Raw genomic sequence first — 27,372 nt, forward strand, 5'->3', positions numbered from 1 at the left:
CGATTCTTTATAAAAATTAAAAACACTATAGGTAATCAGTGCAGCGAATTAGTTACAACGTCTTCGTTGCGTAGAGTCGCATGCAAACACATGGGTTTCAAAGGGGCTGGTGATGGGGAATCGAAAAACTTCGTCAAATCCAGGAATTCATTACATAGAGGTTCGTTACATCCACGTTTAACTGCACAGTGGTAAGTCAGCACGCAACTCACTCCCGTCGTTCTCTGAAGCGTAGGACTCGGCTTGCTGACAGGGCCTTGCAGCGTCCACCCAAGCGAGGTCTTTATCGCGACTAATCCTTTCGCTTGCTCGCTTCTAATAGCTTCTCCTGTCACTATTGTCCACAGTGGGCGGCTCCTAAGAGCAGATAGGTGTCTCGAACTGCACTTTCTTGGTGAACAGTTTGTTCGCCCGCAAGTCGGTAGCTTAACTTTCTTAGATGTATCACGGAAGCACCGTTCATACCCATATTTGCGACACTTGAGCAAATCGTGGGTACGGTAATTGCCTGGACTACAGGCTCTGTGTCTTCAAACTCTACTTTGCCCGACTATGGCTCCCGATCCAGTGACGTGCACTTACATTACAAAGGAGAAGTGGCTATCAACGCAGGCAGAACTCCTCGCAGTGCGGGATGCTCTGCTACACACATCATTGCTGATCAATCCGGCTTCACCACAGTGTGCAATTTACACTCACTCATCGGCAGCTGTACGAGAGCTTCGCAAAACTCTTACGTCCAACGAACTTCTGCTAGAAATTCAGAACATAGTGGACACTCACCCATGCCGTGTTCGCGTGTCCTGGCGCCAACGCAACAGCCACCCCGCAATGCAGGCTGCAGATGCCGGTACACACCCCGTGCGTGTGCAATTTTCCGCTCCTCTTGCACCTTCGTCAAACGCTGCTCGCCTTGCCAGTGTAAAGGAACATCTACAGCGCACCGCGCGCTCTCTATGATACCCCCGCGCAGCGCAGATCTCCCTGGCGGGTTGTCTCCCCAAGATGAGGTCCTGTCCTGCTCTGACGTCTTCGCCTGGGGGTCGCCCGCACGCCGGCTATGACGAGGTCCTGGCCTCCTCAGTACCATGACCCGTTTGCCTCCACGTGCCCCTTTTGCCCCGCTCCTGTTGAACAGGCCGCAGCAGAGAGAGCATTTGGTGTGGAGCTGCCCTGCCCTGCGAGGCCTGCGCCTTCTGCCCATCTCCTCCTGCGGCCCGCGCCCGGGACGTCCGCCAGATTTCATGGCGTGGATACAAGGTCCACATCATGGCCCCCTGTTTCCGATTCCTTCGGAAATCCGGAACGTATAACTGTTTCCTTATGCTGAATAGCAAACTTACGCAATAAAAAAAAAAAAAGGTGCCTAACGTTCTCAACGAGTACCGGCGGCCGCGCTGGGACCTGGCTGATTCGAGCCTTTTGAAACCCCCTCGAGTTGTTGGGAAAAACCGCTTCAAAAGCTCGTCGCTTGCGAGCCGGTTGCGTTTGGGTTGCCCTGTGTTATTGGGTCCCTCAAACGTTGGGTTCTAATGGGTGTACGTGGGAAGGAGAACGCGGGAACGGATGTGAACACGCGCACCTAGGAACAAGCGGAGCATGCGCATCGGCTGCTAGAAAAAAGGCGTGGCGTACTTCCGTGCGACACCAAATGAAATGAAAGCCAGCTTGCACAACGGTGCAAGCCTGATGTCACAGCAGAGCTGTGTTCGTCTCACTAAGCTAAACTCAGCGAGCGCCATATAAATCACTTGGAACATAGTATATGGCACTCCTCAGCAGAAGACCAAATCAAACGCAAAGTGTATAAGTGCTTTATTTGTCCAGTGCCCACTTCAGTCTTCGTATACTTCATCGTGCGCCACCGCAGTCTTCATCGAGCGCTCCCTAGCCGCTGAAGACCTGCACTACTACTTGTTCTGGGCGATTGCATTCTCGCCTGGCAGCGCGGCGCACTTCCAGGTAAGCCGCCTCTCCTTCGGGAGTCCGGATATCCCTTGGTCGCCCCATCCCCCGTGTGCGCGGCCCCGAGTCGGAGAAAGTTCTACCCCCACCGCCACGGCGGTTACGAGTTTTTTAAGCGCAGGTGGTTGCACCTAACAACGCGGAGCGAGTGACGTCAAGAGCAGATGACAGTCGTTTTCTTGGCCACGCCGTTTGCTCAAACGCTGACTGGCACGCATGCGGTTCTTTTGTTCCAGCCTCTACTTTCGAATTTTTTTACCAATTCTAGCTTGTATTTACGTGCTCTTTCTTCATTCAAATGCTTAAAGGCCAACTGCCCTAAAAATTTCAATCTCTTGAAAACGTTATTTCCGTATGGTCGGTCTAAAAAGACTGCAAGATACGAAATATAGCAGCTGAAATACCCGTATCCGCGGCGCAAACGACCATCAAAAAATTTGGTGCCCTCCCACTCTGTGAAGAAGGATAACCTGCGAAGCTGGATGCAGTGTTCGGAATGCCCGACACAAAACACGCTTGTTTGTAATCTGATTATGACGCTCAACGCGCCGACGCTACACACGCGATGGGGCGGCCGCAGTGGAGGGCTCCGGATTAATTTTGACCACCTGGGGATAACTGTGCTACCGCCGTTGTCAGCCGATTACGCAATTGTGGAAGAGGCATTGGGCGGTGGCGAAAAGAATAACAATTGTGAAAGAGGGGTCGGCGGTGGTGAGGAAGAGCGCCGCAGCGGCGCAGAGTAACGCGGCTTCACCGGGATAATTACTTGAAGGGGGAGGGGGGGTTAGACTGATAGTGCTTCGCAGTAAAATCGGAAATTCTGAAACCGAAATTGAAAAGAGCGCGGATATTACAGCCAAGCTGAAGTGACGTTCCAGCCAGCCCAGCCGACGAGCGAGCGGCCGCACGCGCCTGCCGGCCGGAGTAAACCTGCGCGCAACGCTTCTCCCTTGCCGCAGCCCTAGGAGAAGCGCGCCCATCCAAAGCCTTCTAGAAACTTCGGAGCTCGACCGGTTCTCCTCGCTGGCCGCAGGAAAAAGCGCTGGGCCGGCTGTAATGTCACTTCCGCTTCATGGGTGTTTGCGCCGCGGGATCCGTCTGCGCTGCGACGAGAACGTTTCTAAGTAACAACTCATTTCACGGGGCTACCAGTCATGTCTCAATTGGTTTCGTGGTACAAGGTGTACGCTCAAAGTAAATTTGGCCGAGGTGAAATGGCCATTAAGTTTCTAATTTACAGCTTTGTGTAGAGTGCGCATTAGCCCTAATCTTACGCCCGCGATTCCTGGCCAATCCCCCACATGGGTACGTGCCGCCGGGCGCTCTTACGAGACGCATGCTCACGTGCGCTCGGCATTTTCTTGTTTTTTTTTTTTTTTTTCTGTTCATTGACGGCACAACCAAGAGCTTAAACAGCCCTGCTGTTAGAAGTAGCGCTAGAGGAAGGTGAAAGCCCCAGGTCTAATAATTGACACTTTTTAGTGTCCGATAACTCAGTAACTAACGCTTCCGGAGGACGTTCCAGCGATTGCGCGTGTAAAATAACACCCTTTGAAACTCTGTCACCGTGTGTCGATATTTCAGCGCACGTTATTTCCCAGGTGGCCTAAATTAACTCGTACACCGCGGTCCGCGCAGTACGCGCGCTTCATAGCGAAGGTGTCTGGCTATGGCGTGTAAAACACCCCAAAATTTGTTAATTCTGAATTAAAAGCGCGATTCCACCGATACATCACCATGTGTTATAGCGAGGCAATTATAATTCATATTGTCCTATATCGTCTCATACTCTTACTCAAGCCATCTGACGGTTTCTCGTTTTGGTCGAAGGTTGCGGTTTGGTCTAGGGATCCGCGGGAAAAACATGCTTTTTCCCCCGCAACCCAGCCTTGGTCATCAGTAGTAATTCTACCTATTTATGTATACCATATATCTCGGCGTCCAACTGCGCTCCTGTCGTGCAACATCCGAAACTCACCCAGCCCTAATTATTGAAGTGTTCATTTCTAGATATTCTCCCCTTCCCTTTCTGAACACTATAGTTCTAGCCAAAAGCGCGACGTACATTCCTCGCGCCTGTGTTTCACTCAGAGGTGGACTACTTTGGAAGGGGGAGGGGGTGAGTTAATGGGAAGGGCATGGTCACGAGTTGGATGGAGTCTGTAGTTTCAAAGATTTTTATAACAGTTTTTCAGACTTCTTGGGTAAACCGATCGCGCCCATTAGTTCCCCCTGAATCCGACACGACACGCGCGTGCTTTGCATTGCTACCGTTGAGTACACATCCCCGTAAAATTTCTCACATCGTGCCCTTGCTGCCAGTCAGATGTCAAAACTGTACCGAGTGCCAGCGCGGCAGTGTCGGCATCTTTCGTCGATTTACGTAACGGCATGGAAGCCGCGGGATATTTGAAACTCATTTCCGCGTGGCGCGAGCATTCATTCCAAATGAACACCCGCAGGGCGGAGGATGATAGCGTGTGTTTCTTAAAGCGAAACCTACCTTAGTAGGACCGATGGTGTCGTGTCGAAAAACTGGCGCATTTCCTAAACCATGGACCTTTCTTTGGTCAACCGGAAAGCTCTCAGAAGATATCTGGACACACGGCGCGTGCGTGAAACCGGGCTTCCATTGTATCAAAACAGCTACTTGAAAATCGCGACAAAAGGAACCATCATGAAGAAGGATTACAATAGTATGCCTTTGTCTCATAAACCACGTATCGGCCGAGTTAGATCGTTCGTAGATGCATGCGTTTACTTAGTGCGCGAAAAATTGTCGCATCGATAGTTTGGTTCTTCATTAGCGATTTAGGTCTTCGAAGGTTTGACGACAGATTGGACGCGCCTTCAGCGCAGGCTGAACGCACTTTTAAGCTTTCGCGCTTCTCTCGGCTTTCTTTAGGAAGGGGTGGTAAACTTTTATGTAATGTGCAGGCTACTCCATTTCTCACCTGATCAACAGCTCGCCAGGCATGTGCACGGGTCCAGCGAAGAAGGGGTGGGGATAAGCAGGGGAAGGCAGATGTTTTTCCGTGTCATCATCATCATCAACACCACGCAGCTGGGGTGATGTATTTCTCGTGTATTCGACGTCTTTTAGCGCCGATATCCCATAACCCTTTATTTTTAGGTAGAACGCTGCAAAGTCTTTCTTTTTTGCACTCTCTATCTGTGGATACTCTCCTTTATTTTGAACAATGAATTAAACCTGTACTCTGTCTTTGCTTTCCTCACACATCAGCAGGCCCCCTCGCGCCGAGTCTTTTCTTCCTTGGTGAATAAATACCCACCTGCCTTCCCTATTTGCATCTAGGCTTACGCCATGCTCGCAAGGGCCGGTGCGCGCGTGTGGAAAGAGGGAATGGATGCGAAAATACCACCCAAGGTTTGGGAATAAACGTGCACATAATACTTCACATAACCACAAATACTTCAATTCAAACCCTCGACAGTGATGCCCCATCCATGCTTGCTTCAATGGGGGTGCAGCCCCCGCCGCAATCTGCAGTCATGTTTGCCCAGTGCCCTGTGGCAATCACTTGCTCCTGTCGAAGTACCCTGCAAGTGCATGTCGAATTTTCAGTTTGCAGAATCTTAAGCCAGGTTGGCTAAACGGAAACACTTAATGAATTACTGTCTTATTTGAATTGAAGACTGTGCAGCTTGTAATTCTCATGGCTTTTGTTCAGCAACCAATGCGGTTCCTCGCAATTATTGAGAAATAATTAATTGAAGCTCTCCTGTTTTCTGCCATTCCAGTTTTTTCATTTTTTATCATGACATAATAAGCTTGTCGTAAAGCGCCCAAAGCAAGCCAGTGACCAATTTTCAATTTTACATGATCGTCGACCGTCACCTTCCTGCAAGCCTGTTTTCGTTGGCCTTTACTTTTGTTGCAGATTGGATGCCAATCAGAAAAGGGTTGAACTTTGATGCCACCTTGAGGTAAAGCTTGCCATCTAGCCCCACCACACTATATGTCCCTGGTGAAGCTTTCAAAGGAGGTGCTGTAGCCTGGGAGCTTGTGTACTAAATACCTGCGCAAGTTCTACAGTTCATACCACTAGCTAGGTGCAGCACTGTGGAAGCTACATTGCTGTCAACAGTGCGCCCACTGAGGGTGCCTAACTCGCCGTGAAGGGGGTCCTGAAAGGACATTCCCTTCTCCCCTCTCGGCAAGTGGAACTGCAAGGCGCCTTTTGTCGCTTCCTTTGCGGTGAGTTAGGCGCCCTGAGGGGGCGGGCTGTTGACAACAATGTAGCCTCCGCAGTGCTGCACGTAGCTTGTGGAATGAACTATAGATGCAGTTGTAGGCTGTCACTTTCAGGCATATTGCTATAATAATCTCCAATTCTTCTTCTAGCTGTTGCATACATATGAGTTAGTGGCAACGATATGCTCTCAAATTCACCTTCAGTGGGTTGTGCCCCCTTGTGTCCATTCTATATTTACCACGTCGGCACGGCAGTTGAAAAACACAACCTAGCCTGTTGCTAGCAGTGAAAATGAGGACATCTTCACAGCTGGATCCATCAAGCAGATACATTGGCGGCACTACTCCCTGGTCCGAGAAATTCAGCACGACTTCATGGTGCCCTCACCGTTATTCTGTGTGTTATGCACAGAATAACATATCGTTACATTATTTTGTTTACGCAGCATATACAAAATGTACCAGGTAAACTAGTCCACATATGGCAACTTGGCATACACACCTCATGCTGTTTGTGAATTCAGGCAACAAGTTGAGTTACTTGTGCCAAATTTTTTTGTCATTTTTTATCACGTACAAAAACCAGGATTTATTGGAAAATCCTAAGCTACGACAGAAGAGGAGTTCTGAGGAAACACCGGCAACAGATTTTGACGAATTCATAGCGCAAAGAACAAGGACAAGAGGACACACAACACAGCGCTAACTCCCAACTAGTTTTGTTTCACATACACGCACATATAAGTACACAGCCTACCCGCACCATGGCTGCAACATGTCAGCATCGGCGGTGAGAGTGGGAAGTGAGTGCGGGTAGGCTCTGGATACTGATATGTGCGTGTATGTGAAATAAAACTAGTTGGAAGTTAGCACTGTGTTGTGTGTCCTCTTTCTTGTCCTCGTTCTTTGCGCCATGAATTCGTCAAAATCGCCACACCAACTTGCCCAAGGATCCGTACCATCAACAGAGGAAAAGCATGTACGTGTTCTACATAACAGCTTTAACTGTTTTGTTTTCCTCCCTTGTCTGCTTTGAGATCAAATTAACTGTGGATGAGGTCATAGCAGTGCACGAGGGGTCACTCCCCCAGTGGGGAGGTAAAAGCTCGCAAGGCATTACACACAAGTCAGGCCATTAATGAACCGCATTTATTCCTTTCAATCTTTTTTTTTTTTCAGAGGCAGATAAAAATAGTACACAACAACCTGCATCGCGTGAAGTGTGTCTTCCTTTTGATGATGTCGACTGACCACCAGGCAAAAACACACACCGTTACCATCTAAGTCCTCCTCATCAACATCTAACACAGTGTGCGTTCAGGCCTTGTGAAAAAAAAAAAAAAAAAAGAAGTACAAGGATGGGGAGAAAAAAAGGGCGATACATACATACACAAATGAAATACTGGTGTTCGAGAGGGAAAAAAAAAAAAAACATTTGTGAGGGAAGAGGCTGGCATGAGTTTCTCTCTTTCTCCCTTCCCCACAAGTCTCGCACAAAAGCCCCACATAGGACTTGCAACATTTAACACAAGATGGGTTGTTGTTTCAAACTTGCACACTGTACATAATTAATTTAACAGTTCAGCCGCTCGCGGTAAGTCTTATCTCGTGCTCCAGATAATTATGCAGAGCTTTTTCGGTGGGGCACAAGATCAATGAGCGACTAACGTGCGTTTATGTTCATATGTTCATAATGACTCTTCCAGACGGCTCCAACTTCTAACTTGCACAACCAGAATAACAAGATCTTTCCCGTCTTTCTAAGCCCCTGAGGGAAATGTCACCTCTTACAGGGACACCGTGGCTAGTATTTAAGGGGGGACGCGGCTTTCAACTTCGGAAAAATGACCAAAACATCGTTTTTTTGAAACCCACATATTCGGCTTCTATGTTTCCTATTCTGTGCGTCTGCAAAGTTTTTACGCTGAAAAGCGTCGCAAAGTGGCATAAAAAAATACTTTTGTCAGGCGCGGTGACAAACTATCAGCGCAAAAGGGCGAAAAAACGGCAATTTTCGGAGCGCTCTATCTCCGCAACGGTGCCACCGGGCGCGGCCATTTTGATATGGTTAGATCGGCCGAGCGATCGTCTTTCCCGTTCCGCTCGTCTCTTTTATCTTCGTTCATTCACAAACGCACAAACGGCAGAAAAGAAACGACGCACAAACGAAGCTAGAAATAGATGCTGAAGCGGTATTGGTCCTCCGGTCGGGGCGCTGAACTACGACCCTCCCGATTGGATGTCGCGGGCGCAACGCAAGATGGCGGCCGCCTGAGCTGCGTAGCGAGCGGATTGAGTTCATTTTCGCCGCTTCGCTCGGCCAAGTTTCTGTTCAATCTGTGGTATTCAACACGGACGTTATCGCGATGGGAATGCCAGAGATAACGAGCCAGATTACGGGAAGTTGTGTGGCTCGAAAGGCGGAGGTCATCGAACGCTTCGTGGTGCGCGTGACTCTACCGTCGCCAGACCCCGGAGGGTGACGCGGTGTGCGCGCTTGCGATAGCGGTTCGTGAAGTGAACTTTTAGTCGGATTTGCGATGTTTACACGCTTAGTTATTGCTGTGTTTTGACTGTGGGCTCGCTAGCCTTGAGAAAGAAACGGTCGACGCGTCAAACGCTGCGGCGCGCACGGCATAGCCGACGCGCATTGGAGCATCACATGACTGGGCAACCGGTTACGATTGAACGCCAGTAGTTGTAATTAATGCCTGCGACGTTAGTTTTAATCTTAAAAGCGACCTGACCAGCCATATCAGGTATAATCAAAGCTCGATATGTCGCGGTAAGCGTGCGCTGCGATGCGCGCGAGCCATATCGCCTTTCTTGCGCAACGTTTCCCGTGCACTTGTAATTTTCATGCAAACAGGTTTGAGTTAGTAATATAGGAATAAAAATATGCTCTCTGCGTTAAAAATGTACGTTACTGTGGCAGCATTTAACAGTGATTTTTTTAGGGAAATTATTGATACCATTGCTCAGGGCATACTAGCTGTGCTGCGAGAAATATTGGATGCCTTGAATGTCAAAAGTAGTAAAAAAAAATATGCTCTTGCATTGAAGTTGGGAGTTATGCAGAATACTCTACCAAGCTTCAAAGTAGCTCATTTTCAACCTTGTGGTATGCAAACTTTTGGCAATGAACACCTGCACTATGAGTACTAAGTTGCTGTGCCAGGCAAGATAAAACATGAAAAAAAAGCCAAAAATGTTCAAATTTAAGTTTAAAAAATGCTTAACTTGTTGCCATGGTGACAACACTGCAAAAGGAGGTTGTCCAGTGCGATACAGCCAACCAACTAACCTACTTTGCATTGAAAGCCCATTGAAACCCATCTCCCCTCCGTTTGGTTTGCAAAGGGGGGTATGTACTCTTCACGGAGGAGCTGAAAATGATGTTTTCTGGAAAGAGAAAGGCTGAAAAGGCACTCCAATTTCAAGGCAAGGCCTTCCAGAAGCCCCATGTTCAAAAGGACATGAAAGGCTACAACCGTGACGACTTTTGATATGTGAAACCTATGTTGCAACTTCGGAAGCCGTTTTCTCAAAACAGTTTTTTTTGCCACCTGTGTCGCTTGTCCCAGGGATTTCTTCGTGACCGCTGGGTCTATTTTGATTCCGTTTCTTGCATTACATTCCTTGATGAACTGTTCAGGTCGTGACACTTTTAGTTTTCCAGATTTGTTTTTTGTGATTTTTTTATTCAAATAATCGTTCACAGTTGACATGCCTGTTGCACATTAACCTCTAAAAAAATGAAAACTAAAAAACATTGTGTTGTAAAAAAAAAATTCTAAAACTGTCACGACCTCGTCCATTCATTTGGGAATGCAAAGCACTTCGAACAAGTTTTCTATCGTGTTTTATAAGCTGCTCAAGCTCGGTACAAGCGGAACAGAAAGAAAATTTCATACATAAAAAAGTTATCAAAATATTAACTTCAAATTTTTGTGGTGTTATCACAGAAGCATTTCCAGTTGCTGTGCCAATTTTCATCAAAATCCACAAAGAAATAAAAAAGTTGATTTTGAAAGCCACGTCCCCCCTTAACTTTAACTGCAGCTTAAACAATCAAGATGCCCTAAGGATGCTTGGCCAACGCACTTTCCATGGCTTAACTACAAACGCTATGCCTTTCTTGGAACAAGTTATTTCAGAAATACCGCAGTTTACTTCTGTATTCGACTGCGGAGGTTGACAGAGCTGTTGACAAAAGGCCGACTGCAAAACATAGCCAGGTGCGAATAGCTTTACAGTTTTGGCTCCTCTCCCGTATTGACCAGCTGCCCACACACTGAGGGCCCCGATGATTTTAGCGCTAAGCTACAGTGGCCTTAAGTACTAGGCAAAGGGCTAACACCCCCAAACAAGGCAGCCATGCCCGTAGTGGGAGCCCGATCTGTGCCAAAGCCTTAAAAACGTCTGTCTTTCAACAATTTTGTCCCTTCACTCAATGCCACACCGTTTCTCTAAGAAGAACAAGCCACAAAATTACAGCTCAAAGCTTTCAGAAGCAGAAAGGAGCAGGTTGGTACAAGAAGTGACTACGTAACAAAAGGCAGTGTATTCTATTCTGCACAACAAATCTCTAAAAACCTCGTGGCGCAAGTACACCGGTGCTAACAAAGGATATATATTAACCACTTAGGCAATTTTTATAACGTGTCTCAAAGTCCTCATGAGCATCTAAGTGGGAGAGCCTTTAAGTTGACTATCAAAGCTTCCAAGGATTGCTGGTAATTCTACATTGGACCACACCGGAACTCTGCAATAGCACAGTGCAATTGTGACATTTCTTACTTCAAACACCAAGGAAACTCGCCTGCAGCTTCTAATAGACCGAGATATCACGGGCAATTCTCCGTACAGGATGCTTGAAGGCATTCTATGCGCGCACTACTTGCCACAACAGACATTTTGTACACAAGGCATGAATGGTGTCCTTCAACACAATATTTGCAGCCAGCATTTAAGGCTGGCAAACGCAATGCTGCGAAAACATCCAGTTTTCCCTTTGACTTTGGCAAGCAGTCTCATTCTTGGCGGCAAGCAAGGGCAGATACCTTCACAGTCCAGTTTACAGTGATTTTGCATCAATGACTCAGTGACTCTATGAGCCAGTGAGACCCGTAAGTAGTGGCAGGCGGCACAAATTCATTGCACAACAATGACAACCACAAACAAAGGCGCTGAACACCCGCCACAGGGAGAAAAGAAACTCTATAAAGAAGGAGTAAGAACCGTATTGCACTTCTGTGAAATTTTGATCAACTTCATTTCTCGGTAAATCATAGCGTTCTCCTTTTGATCTCATAATCGGACTATTAGTGAGGCCAGTCATGTTATGCTGATGACATGACGAACACGATGACCAGCATCATTCGACTCTGCCTCCACGAGGAAGGGGGTCTTTCGATAACTCTGAATGGGGGTAAAAAAAAAAAAGGAGCACAACAAAACACAGCAAAAAAATAAAAGAAAAAGTGAGAAATGTACATAAGAACGAAGGAGGGGAAACTGAGCTCTCATCAAAGTAGCTTGGCACACACAGGCGTGACAAATCCCACGGAAAATACGAAGGGGAGACACACACACAAAGAAACGAAGGATGGCGTCTCAAATACTGCAATGCAAAACAAGGTGTACCGTCGACGTCTCCCCATGGCACATGTGTACTCTCTCGCTGCGTTGCCTCCCTCTCAACGACAGAGCAATTTGCGGGCGCACGGCCCAGCTGCTTAAACATATGAATATATATATACTATGCGCAACATTCATATACTCTTTTTTCCCTCTTTTACTATACACACATATGCAATATATTATCTGTGAAAGGCGAGGAGGAGATGCGTCCTTTGCACAAGAAAAGGGGGGGGGGGAGAGAATGTAAGGGGAGGGAACCCACAATGTAGAGGGAAAATGACAAGAAATAAACACTGCTACAACGCGCGACAGAGATAAGAGTAGTAATAATAATTATAATAATAACCATCATCATCACGACAGGAGAGAGAAAAAAAAATGTGCACAAGAAAATGGATAAGAACACTGCAATATATTAAAAATCATTTGCTAGATACAAATGCAAAAAATGCGCAGCTACTTTCAATGTGCACTGCTGTGCGCTTGCCTCCACAGTGGCCAGAGAGGAGGAAGCCGAAAGACAATTTGTCACGCACACACCGGCGCAAAGAAGACTGAAAGGAAGGAACGACGACGCAGCCCCCCCAGGTGAAACGTTATGGGACGTCATGCCAGCCTTTTCCCCAGACACCCTGTGCACTTCTAAATGTCTAGCCTTCAGGGACAAATAAATTAAACAGGCCATTGTTAGAGTGAAGGGCGTGAGATGCCGCCGACAGCTTGGTTGTTGTCATCGAGGAGTAACGAGGTGAAGCGCAAAAACTCAGCGACTCCTTCCCCATGGCTTGCCCACGATGGGCGTTTGTCTGACACAGCCCTCAGTATAACTTAACCGCCAGCACGTGGCAGCAACAGCTAAGAGAAAGCAAGAGTATCTAATCTACAGCTAACGTGTCCAGGCTTTCTGAGTGTTACCACCCGTTTGTCTCACCAATGTCCTCCACGAGCCTTCCCGGCTCCCTAAGCTTGCACATTCTTGTACAGATTTGAGTAAGGCATTGTACGCATATGGTTGAAAAAAAAAATCATCACATTGGTGTGTGTCTATGTCTGCGTGCAGAACGCGTGCCAACAGCTTTCTGGCAGAAGAAACGAGGAGTGCTCAATCTGTCTACGAAGGTATTCTGCCAGTACCCACATTTTTCTGCTTCTTTCTTTCCCTTCGTGTTCCAAAAGCTGTCGCTAGCTCTCCTACACAGATCGCTAGCTCTCCTAGGGAGATGGTGCAGCGTAGATGCCCAAGGGGGCAGTGCTGGGAAGGGCACGGCATGTGCAAGTCTCTAGACCTTTCAGCCAGTCACTACAGTTCTCTTTCGTCCTCACTAACACATGGCAACTCATGACTCTAAAAGTGGACACTGCAGCAAACAAGGAGAAGAATGCGGAGACGAGGCACAAAAACTTGAAAATGCCAGACGAAGGGTGTAAAAAATGAGCATGCCAGAGAGATGACACAGAATGAAAAGAAAAACCATGGCAGCGAAGACTTCACCTCAAGCAGGCCCTATTTGCTCCATCCATTTGTTTTTTTATGCGGGGAAGTGGCCATACACTTTGTGGTGCAACACCAACGGGGCGATAAAGGGTGGCCGCGAGAGACTCGCACAAGAACTGTCAAAGGAAGGGGGAAAAACGGACATGAGCTGGTGCATCACGTATGAAATATACTTTATATGCGCGTGTACATGTGGTGTGTGTGTGTATGAGTGTATAATATATATATATATATATGTATATTCAGCGTGTAAACACTGAGACCTCAAACAGAAACAAGGTTGGTAGATAGGTAGTGTTTGCCCCATTCGTGGCTTTGCCATTCCCGTTTTGTCTGTCTCTTTTCCCCACCCCTGTCCAAAGGCACACAGCACTACATTCACTAGAACACATGCACTTTTCGGAACACGCACACGAGTAGTGAGAGGGAAAAGGGGGTTTGTGGTTTCATGTTTACTCTTGCGCTCTCGCTCTCTGCTCCCTCAGCCTCTCCCGCACGGAGCGCCGCAAAGTGGTTGCCACGGAGAACAGACCGCGGAACGGCTGGGTAACGGGAAAACAGGACGTGCCATGCGCTGTATGACTGGCAGATTTACCAAAAATATGGTCTCGTCGACAGAACGCGTGCTCTCTCTATCTAAACAACAGGCAGGACGTGCAGGCGGTTCCGCGTACAGTTTGTGTGCCGCATCTCCCCAAAAAACAACCTGGCGCTACACGCTCTACCGGCAACGACAACAAACCGGGTGATGCTGCCCTCTCAACGACAAACTGACTTTGGTATGCAAAAACGACGTGCCTCTCTATACAAAACAATCTCCACCGTTCGGCTACACACTCTCTGCCTTAAGGTTCGGAAAGGGGGTCGTGCTCGCTAGCTGTCTCACTGCTGTGCTTGCCCTACGTGACGCGCAGCCCTCTTGGCTTCTCGACCCGGCTGAACGGCCGGTGGCGCAGGTCCTGGCATTTGTTCGGCCCTGGTTCAATCCCACGGCAACGCTCCCTTCGTGCTTTCCAGCACTGCGGGCCTCACAGCAGCTTGTACTTCCTTGCTCCAAAAAGGAGAAGGCAAACACTGTTTTAATGTGGCGAGCACCCCCCCGAGGGCTGCGTTCAATGAGTGAAACACGAGTGGAGCTCAAGTAGCTGTGCCTTGCACGTGTTAAGATTGTTGCTGACGCCTTTGTCTACGAAGTTTGTCTATCCAGTTTTTTTTTTATTCACCCTAGCTAATGAGAAAGAGTGCCATGGGTGCAGTGAAACAAACAAAAAAAAAAGGTCCTAGAAGTGCGTCTCTCGATCATCCACCCGCTGGAGCCGCCAAGTCGCTAGCCCACGGCCAAAGTCGACAACAACGAGGCCGGGGGGCGGCGGCGGGCACAGCCGCGCCATCCTATGTACATGGTTTTGGTCTTCATCACCGACGCCAACAAACGAGAAAACGAAAGAGCCCGAACGTGTTTGGCTGCCAAATGGAGCCACGACTCTGCTCCCTGTAAACCTTAGGGTTGCGGGGGGAGAGGTGTTGTGCCGGGCACGAACACAAGAGCAGGGAGGGGCAACCGTCGTCCTCCCCCCCCATGGGAGCGCACTTACAACGCCGCCCCCGCCGCGGTCGGCCGGAGAAGGGAGGAAGAGACGCACACTCTCAAGTAGACTCGGGATTGGAGCAGGAGAGGAGGAGGAAAACCCCCGGAGGGGGGGCAGGCAGCCCCGGCCGGTTTACGTCGGCCACCCGTCGGCCGAGAGGCGTGGGCGCTTGGCACCGTCATAGTCGCCGCTCGGATCTGGCGAGGAAGACGTCGACGGGGTCAGTGGGGGCTGTCCGGGTGGTGACAAGTGGCCTGATGGGGGTCGAGTGTTGGAGCCGTGCAGGCTGTCACCGCCCCCTCCTCCTCCGCGCGGTGGGGAGATGGGCTCGCTCTTGATCCGAATGGGCAGGGGGGACGAGGCAGGTGGCGGCGTGGCGTTGCCTAGAGACAGGTGGCCGCCCAGCACACTGGGGCTCCCACTGCACGCACAGGGCAGCCACGGGTCAGACACGGGACTCGAAATGGCGCTCATTTGTTCGGCCGTCACAGGAAATACAAACTGTGCCTGAAATATGCAACAAAGTGAACCTCTGTTTGTCCTGCACCTCAAATGTCTGCTTTGTTAGCATGTCTTACAGGAACAAACAAGACAACATATACGTCTGCTTTATCTAAAAGATTGGACAGTTAACACCTCACTACAATTTTGTCCCACCAAAAAATGTTGCTTTGATTGGATAACAATCCAAATTTGCATGTAGATGGCTCAAATTTTCAGTTTTGTAATAAATAAAGATAAAATGTACCAAAAGTTCTAGGGAAGTACTGAAAGAAGCAGACAAGAACTGGCAGGCAGTATGCCCACTAAATACTAATGGGTGCAGTGCAGCAGGAATTTGAATTCAGGCTATAACCATTTAACCTAGCGAGACCTGGTAGCTCCCTTTGCCTGTGGTGTGGCCACACATTCCACGCTTGCTTCAGAGGATGAGTTTCAAACCTTTCTTTCAATTCTGATAATGTCACGCAGTTACAAGAGCCACATAGCATTGGCACCACGTCTTTAGTTGCCTGGAAATATCTGCACCATGGTGATTTTCTAATTCTGTAAATGATACAAAACAATCACCAACACGATCACCCTCATGAATAGCCTTTTAATGTGCACTGCAGGACAAAAGCCTCCCCGATAGACTTCCGACTGCTCCAATTCTGCACTATCCCAACCCATTCTTTGTCCCTGAATTTTCGGATCTCATTCTTACATTAAGCTATTCGGCTTTCCTGACCTTTAGTCCCGTGCTTCCATAGCCAAACTGTTATTTGGGTGTTCCATATGCTGTCAATCCATTCCATGCCCTGCCGAACTACACTTTTTCCTTGATTCGAGCGAGGGTGTCTTCCACCCTACTGCATTCCCTAATGTACAATGCTTGTTTTTTATTCCCAAGCCTTACTCTTGCCATCCATTTTAAATTTTAAGCTCAATAATTTTGAGTTGGAAGCCCATAATACTATGGAATGTGAATTTGTTTTTAACAGCAACAGGAAATCAGTACAAGCTGCCCGGTGAATACAAGGAGTGCTTCTAGGCGTATCTTCCTTCCCTGATTATGCAACATAACTACATGCAGTCCTTAACGGGACCCTGCAACATTCGTTGAGCGGTGCTGTAAGCCTGCATGATATTTAGATTACACTGCCGGGAAAAACCAACGGCGCTCTCTTCAATTTTTCTCGTTATGCACCTCTAGCATGGCCTAAACGACGTCATTGAGGCTATGGCTGTCCTATTGGCTGTCGCTAGTCAACTTCGCGGCTTATTTCTCGCATTTCCTGAGGCGATCCGCCGTCGTCAGCGCTGTGTACCAACCTCTTCTATGCCTGAACCTGTACGCACAGTTTTGGCGATTCTTTTGTGCTTTGAGTGCACACGGAGTTTGAGTGACAAACTCAATACTCCCATTTCAACCAGACCACTCGACAACAAACGTTTACAGCTTCAAAAACGCCCTACCAGCCTGAGCGCGCTTGCAAGCAGGCAGTCATGCCTGCTTTTTTGTGGCACCAGACCACAAATAGACCCCAAGGAGAAAACTCCCCAGCATGTTCCCCACGAGCCGCCCCCCTCTCTGGGAGAGAGCGCTATGAAAGCTACAATCCCTCTAACTGGCCTCATTCCAGCCTTTTCAACATGCCTTAACACTTCCGCAGTAATAAGTTGAAGGAAAAATCAGGCAATCCACACAAGGAATAACAGGTGACCCGAAGCAATGACGTTTAGCGAATTTCAGTCACTTGACAAGCTCCGTCTGGCTTTGAGCTCTACAGTGACTTGTAATCTTGGTGCCAGAGACCAGGGTGCTGGCAGAGTAAGCAGGTTGCTTACTCGCAACTTTCCTAAATCCCAGCTTTTCAAAACAATTCCGTCAGTGGTTATAATCTCTGCCACAGCACTGGGCATTGCAGACCGCACAGATATTTAACAATCCGGCAGAGGACAGACAAAGGCACCCTCTGATCTGTTTCTGCCACCTCCATAAAGTTACAAACTGTCCCAGAGAAGTAGGCAGTGTAGACAGGGCAGTGGACTATAAATGCTGAACATTGTACAGTTCAAAATCACCACAGCTGGCCCTGCGCGAGCTACTGCAATAAAAAAGAAAGGGCCCATCTCCTCGCGAGGGGGACTCGAGTAAATGCGTCGCATAGGGGGTGGGTGTATTGCGTTAACGTTTAGTGTTTGGGGAGCTGGTGGTAGTGAATGCGTTGTATCAGCAGCTTCTTGACGTAGTTTGAATGAGTCAAGGATATAAGGCGCGTTCGTAGCCTTTCATTCTGTGTCGGCTTTGTGGCGCAGTGGGTAGAGCACCATGTACCTTGCGTTCCGCGCGCAGGGTCGTGGGATCGAAACCAGGCGCCGGTAAGTATTATTTTTTTATATAGTGTAGGGGGAGGGGTGCGGACCTGTTGTTGAGAGCGAGGAGGGTAGCGTGATGCGGGAGAGGAAGAGTGGGGGAGAGGGCGCACCTGGAACGGCTGTTGCGGACGCCGAGGCACGCCGACAACGCCGGGTGACATCGTGAGTTAAAGGAGCCATGAAGAGAAAATACAACTTCGTTTAATTTGAAAGAACTAGGATTCAGTATCTCACTCAGCTCGATTACAGACACAAAAGATGTTTTTTAACGAAAAAAAAAGCAAGAAGTATTTAAAAACTTTCAAATTTTGCGCCACAGTGACGTGTTATGAGCAAGAATGACGTCATACGGGCCAGCAATAAAACATAATTTTCAGTGCGTTAACTGCACGTTAGCATTCAAGTGATGCAGTCAAATGGAACTAGAGGCCCCATTACAGACGTCCAGTCATGTGTCGTTGCTACAGGTCAGTTAGGCGGCCGCCAATCGCACAAACAAGGTTCTGTGACGTCATAGAAAAGTTGCGGGAAACTGGCTAGGGGGTCGCGACTGCTTCACACATTTTCTTTAATATCTCCGTTATTTGTTCGAAGATTGCGATGATATTGGTATCATTGTTATCGGGACTAAGCCGTCTTTCTAATAAACCCAACTTGTATTTTGTCTTCATGGCTCCTTTAAAGAAATGCTCTGCATTTAAAAACTGCCCCAGTCTCTTCAAAGGACTGTCAGCCTGCTGGGGCACCTGAACCAAAAACACCCCTCTCTCCATCCCTCAAAATGAGCCGTGCGGGAAGAGAGCAGCCTCCCCACCTGGAGTGTGCCTGCATGGCCCCGGAAGGCACTGCAGCGCTGGCCAGGGGACCTTGAGTCGACCAGCTGTGCATCAATCCCGGGGAGTTGAAACCCGCTAGGCCAAGCTCGGGGTTCAGCTGGAAGTCCGCTGCAACGCAACAGAGACAGGCACGGGCACCACATCTTCAGCGCAAGCTCTCCGACCGCGCCGTCACATACACATCCACTCAACTAGCCGTGTCGGTGCAAGTAGGGACGACAATGTCATAGCAATGTGCACGCAGTTTGTGTTGTTGCACTGTGGGTTCTGTTGGTCAAGCGGGGGGCAAGTGAGTACTTTTTCCAAGTAGAGCTGACAGGCATGCTGCCTTCTTGCTAAGCGGAAGGGTTGGCTACACGGTGACAAATGAGGGAAATATTAAAAGTCATCAGTATCCATCTGATCCCTATAGTTACTGTACCTTTCTCAGGCTTTTTTTTTTTTGTGTGATGAACAGCGATGACCTGCATACTATTAATGTTGACCATACTATTAAAAAACCACATAAGGTACCTCAGCTACAACAACATAAAAATGTTATATTGGCAAAAAATTCACCTCAGGATAAAATTGCTACAAACAGCACTGTTTTGGGTGGTAAGGGTGTTGCAGAAAACCCAAAAGAGAAGAAGTAAAAGCATTGATCTAAAACTGAAAAAAAAAAAAAAAAAAACAGAAAAAGGATAATGTCTGCACATGGCACTAGGAGTGAAGAACGCTAACATGAAGAATTTAAAGGAGCCATGAAGAGAAAATACAACTTGGTTTAATTTGAAAGAACTAGGATTCAGTATCTCACTCAGCTCCATTACAGCCACAAAAGATGTTTTTTAACGAAAAAAAGCAAGAAGTATTTAAAAACTTTAACATTTTGCCCCACAGTGACGTGTTATGAGCAAGAATGACGTTATACGGGCCAACAATAAAACATAATCTTCAGTGCGTTAACTGCACGTTAGCATTCAAGTGATGCGGTCAAACGGAACTAGAGGCCCCATTACAGACGTCCAGTCATGTGTCGTCGCGACAGGTCAGTTAGGCGACCGCCAATCGCACAAACAAGGTCCCATGGCGTCATCGAAAAGTTGCGGGAAATTGGCTAGGGGGTCGCGACTGCTTCACATGTTTTCTTTAATATCTCCGTTATTTGTTCGAAGATTGCGATGATGTTGGTATCATTGTTATCGGGACTAAGCAGTCTTTCTAATAAACCCAACTTGTATTTTGTCTTCATGGCTCCTTTAAGTCAGGAGAGTAAAGCATACTGCTCTGCTGCTTTGGTGCTCCGATAAAGTATGCGTTCATTTCTTGCTAAAGTTTGGTCAGCGTATTGATTTATAGCCATATGCTGTAATGGTGGCTACAACAAAGAAAAAAAAGAAGAAGAAAAAAAAAAAAGAAGCGTTCCTAAGCAGCATCCTTACAATATAAGGACATGACTGACCAGAAGGGGCAAAAAATGTCCCTAATTTGTCTCTTAAATTAAAAATTATAAGTAAAATCCAGAAAGCTTTTTTTTAAATGTGGTTTCTCAGAGGTATTCATTACACAATTCCTTTTCTTTGCATACTAGGATATTCTGCATGAAGTAGGAATGGCAAGTGTCACGTTATATTGAATGTATTCTCGTTTAATTTCAATTTTGTGCACAAACAAAATAGCTCAGTAGACCCTATCCCGCAACATCGACACAGACACATACCGTACGTTATATTATATACACATCCACATTCTTCACTGCTGAAAGTGTACTCTAATTTAAGTTTCAGCTATTAGTAAACAAGTTTTGAGGGCATGCAGTCCTGAACCGATTGCACATGTGCCGGCCTTCGTGTACACAGCAGTCTTGACAACTGTGCTATAAACAACCTTTTCATACGATGCATGCTTCACTGTTGCATGCAGATCGACTGTGATTCATTAATAAGGGGTATTCTAATGCATCCCCAATTGTAATAAGCATAAAAGTTGATTCCAAAAATTTCGAAAAAAAGTTTGTTTTAATTGGATTGAACTGTGTTTTTGGAGGCATTCATGTGCATGAAAATGCTGCTGGCCACTTCAAAGCTGCTTTTGGCTTTGAGCCTGATTGTAACGCACACATAAATTTGAAAGTCACTTTTACCAAGAAAAATGTGCGCGTTAGTATCGTGAAAACATGGTAAATTTCATTAATTCCGGTCTCCAGATGCTTCACATACTGCCTAATGAGCTACGGAGATAAGACAGAAAGGAATGCATCACTAGCACAGTCCACATACGCAGTGGTAGCTTAAAAGCATGGCCACAAGCATTCACTCCGATGTACTTGCATTACCAGCGGCAATTTTGCACTTCACAAATATTTCAGGCAGTTCAGCAGCTTGTTTGCAGATTGCAATCTGCTAACACAGTGCGGCATGTCTCGCGAGGCAGATGGGCCGACAGCGACATCCTTGTTCTCACTTCTGTTTCCCCGCTGCTGTAGGCTCCATCTCAAACAGTTTTCTTTTTTTTTTTCCTCTTCCACATTGCCAATGTATTTCAGCCCAGCAGTAAACACCAGGGAAAATGCTTTTGGAAGATAGTGTGCCCACTAAGCCTACTTGTAGTGCTGGGTATCCGCCTACCACTGGCGTTTGGGCATTTGAGATGCTTGCAAGCACTACGAAGAGTTTCTCAAAGTTGTCAATGAGCAACTTGCTCTTTTGGCCTTATGTGAGCATTCATGCCAACGCAGACATACTCGCTTTCGGCTGTCACCATGCGACACCAAACCAGTGACTCTGAAAGCAGCAGACACCTTGCGGGTCATATGCTTTCTATAGCCAATAGAGGGTTCAACATCTTGACTATTTTTAAGCTCGTTTTATAAGGAAGCTATGAATAAAAAGATGCATTTGCGGGTGGAAATTTAAGGTTAAAAAAGATTCTCTTTCTGATGGTGGCAATCACATTCATGGAGTGAGTGCTGCGAGTCGTAGGTTTGAGCTTCAGAATCTGCATCAAAAGCTAGATAATTTCAGCTGCTCTTGGTGTTGAAATTTGGTAGGTCAAGATAAAAACACCTGCACTCTTTGAAAATGATGTTTGAATGCTGACTTTTTCATAATTTTTCAGTACAAAAGGTCCATATCCCCCCTTTTAAGCATGCTAATTGAGAGACAATGAAAGCAACAAGGCCCTTCTCCATGTCAATTTGATGTGGCTTACAGAACAGCTCTTACCCCCATATCTAGCGTCAGGACTATTGACTGGCGAAAACAACTGGAAATTCCTCACGTGTGCAGATTCTGATTCCAGAGTTGCAGAAGCGCACTTGGGGAAAACTGATGGAACCTGCACTGCCTTCCAGTCCTCGTGCTGCCGGCACACGTGCGACTGCACGGCAATCGCGCGATACCAATTAGGCATGACAGACTAACTGCGCAGCGGCGTGATGCTAGATTACAAAGTGTTTAACGACAAAGTGTAATCTGTGTAAACCTGTGAGCAATTGCTCGAACATGATGCTTGGCTGAACATTTCATCATTTTATCACTAGCAGGATTTCAAACTAGCAGGATTTCAACTACAAACTTGACGCAAGACCCGCAGTCTTCCGCAAGCTAATACTCTCATTGGCATTGTCGCAATGTTTAACCGTACAGCTGACAGAAATGGCATTCTTAAACAGTGGACATTGCCTCGAGGTTAGTAACCATCTTGGCAGACCACTTGCACCTACACCCACTTGTAAATTGGTGTGTTAAAATCTCCCCACCTGCACCTCCTAACTACTCATTTCTACACCCTGAAACTCAGTTTCGCACATGAACTTGAATTATGCGCTTATTCATGCTGGCATATATATAGAAACTTGAATTTGCGCTGTGTAGCAAATCATGCTGAATTTTAGTCGCGGTACCGTACGCATTCGGCTAAGTGATTTGTAGGGGTAGCTATCTGCCAATTACAGCCATTCATTACATCGCTTCTACAATGCTGGCCAATGAACTGAAGTACATAAGGTGTGTACTACGGGCCGTTTTCTCTTTATGAACAATCTTCAGATAACGATTACACATACATCTGTAGCTGCCATAAGAGCACAGTTAGTTTTGTGAAAGACTGATTGATTGCCACACCATTTGTGCACAGACTGTTTGCAATAAAAGCCTGTTGGTCATGAAGCGGTGATGCTTGCCTTTTGGTCAGGTAACACATTGCTGCACTAAAAGATTGGTTAAAGAGCTGTTCTACTTTATTTTTTTCCTTCCACCCATAAAAATGCCTAGGGCAAGGTTGGGTGCAATATTAAGGGCCATCGTATTCTGAGTCACTCCTCCACTCCGTTTGCTCCCTCCACTTGGCTGAGGGGAGGATTCCACAATGCTTATGCATGGGGAAATTGATTTCAAGGATTCTCTCCACTGGAGCTCGAGTGGGGGAGGGTTTCAGAATACCAGGATAAGTTTCATCCGTCGAGTTAGGACAAGAGAACCAGTTCTCTATACTGTTGTGAGTGCAACGAGAAACACTAAGTGCTGCAATTCAGCAAACATTTTCCCCTTAGCTTGAAGCATCGTTAATAGTGTAAGAAGCATGAACGCCCACGACAGAGTTGCAGAAAACTTTTGCACGAGCGAGCGCAGTTTTTTGCAGTAACAGTAGAATGCAATTGCAGTTTTTATAATGTCTATACAGATTGCGTTCAGAACCAAACTGAACCAAACAGTTTAACTCCGGCATTTCTCGATCCCATTTCCTGACCACGTTTGGTAGGCAAGACGGTGAAGCTATGAGCACTACCCGGGACACACTCAGATGGGTGGATTGACTTTTGTTTAGGCACGATGGTGTAACAGTGGGTGAAGGTGTTGCGCGTGGCTGCCAAGACTCAGCACTTCAGTGGAATCCGCACACGTTCGCCGCAAGGCTGTGCAGTGAGTTGCATGGCACTGATGCTTACATGGAGGAAACCCAGCGGCTAGAGAGGACGGATACGCTGACATGCCAGGCATCCCCGGACCTGTCACTGACACAACCGGGGTGGTGAGCGATGCGTTGGACGTCCGAACCATTGACTGCTGCAGAAACAGGTGTGAAGGATCGTGCTGCACCACAAAGAGATGGAGAAAAGGTGTCACACACGGATCCGCAATCAATGGGACAACTGCAAAAAGCAACACGACAGCTTACCGTGGCTTTCATTGTGAGTAAGAAAACAAATTGAGTGTGCTGTTGATGCCAAGGAAGGGAGGAATGCCCTTCTTTTTTCTTTTTTTTTTCTGCACCGCTGGTACTACTAAGCATAAAATCTACAATACCGATAAGAGCAAGGAGTCCCAACAAAAAAAGAAAACCACACAGCACAGCATGGATGGGAACGAATAATGCACGACACCTAAACACCGCACACACAGATCTGGCAGCTCCGAACTAATTCAGCCACTTCCTTCCCTCAGTATCTTCCTGTAACCTGCACATTTACCAACAGCGTACAACTTTCCACTAAAGTGTCATAAATTATAAAATCTCCACTAATGCTGGCTACCATCGTATTTTCTACATTCTGAGTGCAGCCCCATCCTAAGCATGCTCCTTGTCTTCACAAAGGAAAAAAAAAACGAGAAAAAATCAATGCGCTTCAAATTTAGGCACCTGTCTACATTTTGAGCTCTACCAGTACGGTAAAATGAAGGGAGTTGTTCAGAATTGAGAACACGTGGTACTGCTATCAGGCAAAGCATTGAACCTTGAAAAGGAGTATGACAAAAAAGTGAATTCCCCCTTGTTAATATGACATTTTGGTTATAATTCAAAATGACTGCTCCGCTCCAAAAAAGCATTTTTAGTTCAGCTTCCATCAGCACAAACACATTCTGACTGTAAAATTATTTTTCGTATTCCTACAGAATTTCGATAACAAGACATAAGCATACACAGTTAAGGGGGCAGACTGGTCTTAGAGCTATTTTTTTTATTTACCAACCAATTTTAATGAAACTGCACAGTGTTATAGAGTTTTTTGTGCTGATTTCAAATCTGCCATTAGATTTTCTGTAAGTTGATTATATTTTGAGTTAATTAATGATTAATTGCCATTATTTTGGCTCACAATTACAAAATAACCACTCCATACAGAATAGCAATTACCACATGGCTAGGCAGACAAATGACTAAAGGATACAACATAGGAAGCACTTTTTTGATTCAGCTATTTTTGGTCGTTTTACAACACAGGGAACTTAACTTCTCCCGTGCTCTGCCAGAAATCGCTCGCAGGTGGTGCCAATTGAACACAATAATAATTTTCCAAGGCCTCCATTTGAAAAATTTGTTTCCAACATTGTATTCCCCATACATTTCGGTATCAGAAGCAAAAAGAATTAAAGTTGTACCTGCTCTGGGTGCCAAGATATCTGAGGATGAAATGCTAGCTTTGTATTGCAAGAAAAGTGCCGTTTCACCATCGAATTTTGCGCTTACTGAGCTGTAGAGTGCACTTTAAAATGCTATTATAATATAATAACAACAAAATATGGTGCCTTTTGACAAGGAAATTTACAGACTGATAGAAACATGGCCGTGGAGGCCAGAAATGCCATTTTTGAGAAAACGCTTTTTTTGACCGTTTTTCGGCCCCAAAGACCCAACTGCCCCCTTAAGTAGAAAGGGACCTCCAATCAATTTAAGAGTTCGGAGTAAATCCACAGGTGTAAATAGGACTCCCCTTAGAAAGCATGTATTGCATGAAGCATAGGAAAAAATCAAAACCTTTTTCTTAAGAGAAATATGGTTAAAATGTTAAGCTTTCTCCTATGCAACTTGAGTCAAAGTCATAGTCAAAGTCCAAATTTCACACTGCTTTGGCCGTGTTGGAATGGCACAACCAGATTGACGTCGGCTTCATAATGCGAGGGATTTAGGTTCGATTCCAACCATAGGCAGCAGTTTTTTTTTCTTTGATTTTGATTGATTGATTGTAGGGTTTAACACGCCGACGCAATGCGCAGACAATGAGGCACGCCGTAGCGGAGGGCTCCGGATTAATTTTGACCACCTGGGGATCTTTATCGTGCGCCAAATTCTCATACACATGGGTGGTTTTGCTTTTCGCCTTCATCAAAAAAGTGGCTGCCACGGCCAGGAATTGAAACCGCGTCCTCGTGCTCAGCAGCACAACGCCTTAGCCACTGAGCCACCGTGGCGGGTAGCGGTTTGTTCTTTTGAAGCGCTTGATTTTTGGAAACCCATCATCATCATGTGCCCTCCCATTGTGCAAAGTTGGCTCTCCTGCAGTGCACATTCGCATATGGTCGCCACCACTGGGGCAAAGAAAGCTGCGCTTCAAGACAGACCCAATGGACTGCCTTGTGGGCAGTCTACAGCAAGCCCAAGATTGATAACAGACGAAGCCTAAGGTTTAAGAACAGGACAGGAAGTGTGGTAAACATTCCAGAGAACTTTGCAGCAAAAAATGATAATGAACCAGACTTCCTCTCCAAGCCGTCGTCCCCTTGCCATGCTATTGCTTCATGCGAGTACTGCCCCCCTCCCCCCGCTCACCAGCTGTCCCGTGGGCGAAGGGGAGCCCGGGAGCACGACACGCAGACCAGCGGCGGAGGAGGAGGAACGGCTCGGGGAGGCCCCCTTGGAGCCCTTGCTGCCCGCAGGAGAGCTGCAGCTGGCCAGGTTGGCCGACGGGGACGTCGACCGGTGGTAGCCGTTGGAGCTCACCCCATTCATGTCCAGCAGGGCGCCTCCTGCATGAACCCAGCGAGGGTGACTACTCCGGCAGCCCCTTCCTCATCTCAGGGGCCCGGCAGCTCGAAATGAAGCTCTATGCTGATAATGCAAGCTCGGAGCAAGTGCATAACTTCAAAAGACTACTGTGGCAAGGGCATTAAACTGGACTGAAGTCTTTCTAAACTTCCTGCGACTTTCTGAAGTAGCCCTAACTGCCACTAAACTTCTTCGGAGAAGCAGAGTGTGCAGCCGCCCGTCTGTCCGCAACATATAACTAAAATAAATAAATAAACCAATTACTCAAAATCTATTCGGTGTACAGTTACGAATGCGTGAGCTTCTCATCCCTTTGTTGACAAATGGGGACAACGTGCATAAACTCATGCCCGAATGCCATTGCAGTTGCCTGGACAGCATTGCCTGTCGCATCACACGCCTTCAAATGGGAGCAGAAGGGACATCTAGTTCGGCCGTCCATCGGTGGTGTGGCACAAGTTGGCAGACGTGCCACTAGGTCATCAGTGTGCAAATCGTTTCTTTCCACAAACCGGTGCTGCCCAAGCCGGGAGCACGTGGGAAGGCTAGTGAGTGCAGAAGGGCAGGAAAGAGCAACACAGAACTGTGACCGACGTCTCCTAAGCAATGCCACACTCTCCTCTCTTGAAGGCAGCTATTTCCATGCGCTCTCTCAACTCAATTTTCTTTCTGTGCCTTCACTCACTCTGCTGCAGAACAACATGAATGGACTGCAAAATTTTGCCAACATGCCCCGTCATTTACGCACGCAATAATCAATAAGCTTGCATCTAACGTTATCACTACTTAGGCCTGCTTTAGCAACACAAAGCCAGCAGGCTCTGCCCAAACAGGTTTCTGACAGTGCATTTGGCACTAGCGCAACAAAATCTGTTAAGCAAAAGTTGCTCCATTCAATGAACTTTATCGAGGATGACAGCACTGTGATAACTATAAATAGACACTGTTTCACAGAACAAAGTGCAGTTTGGTAAGATTTTATCTTTTCCTTTAGACTTCCCTTGCCTGGCAGTCCTA

At 47.0% G+C, this 27,372-nt stretch overlaps 1 protein-coding gene across 10 annotated transcripts in view; it reads right to left on the reverse strand.

The window, feature by feature from the left end:
- Nucleotides 1–7,311: 7,311 nt before the first annotated feature.
- Mef2 (myocyte enhancer factor 2) overlaps nt 7,312–27,372 on the reverse strand; it is a 278,552-nt gene continuing 258,491 nt past the window's right edge. For 8 of the 10 annotated variants that reach the window (XM_077700114.1, XM_077700119.1, XM_077700112.1 and 5 more), the window contains 5 exons: nt 26,140–26,336; nt 23,540–23,684; nt 21,871–21,969; nt 18,588–18,717; nt 7,312–15,332 (listed from right to left, as the gene is read on the reverse strand). In XM_077700114.1, coding sequence (XP_077556240.1) covers nt 15,044–15,332; nt 18,588–18,717; nt 21,871–21,969; nt 23,540–23,684; nt 26,140–26,336 — 860 coding nt within the window. In that variant the 3' untranslated portion in view covers nt 7,312–15,043. The remainder of the gene's footprint in view (nt 15,333–18,587; nt 18,718–21,870; nt 21,970–23,539; nt 23,685–26,139; nt 26,337–27,372) is intronic. The other 2 variants (XM_077700121.1, XM_077700120.1) reach the window with 1 other exon arrangement.

The sequence above is a fragment of the Haemaphysalis longicornis genome, unplaced genomic scaffold (assembly GCF_048455015.1).
Source record: "Haemaphysalis longicornis isolate Haplotype H1 unplaced genomic scaffold, Haemaphysalis longicornis Haplotype H1 scaffold_2, whole genome shotgun sequence".
NCBI classification, from domain to species: Eukaryota; Metazoa; Arthropoda; class Arachnida; order Ixodida; family Ixodidae; genus Haemaphysalis; species Haemaphysalis longicornis.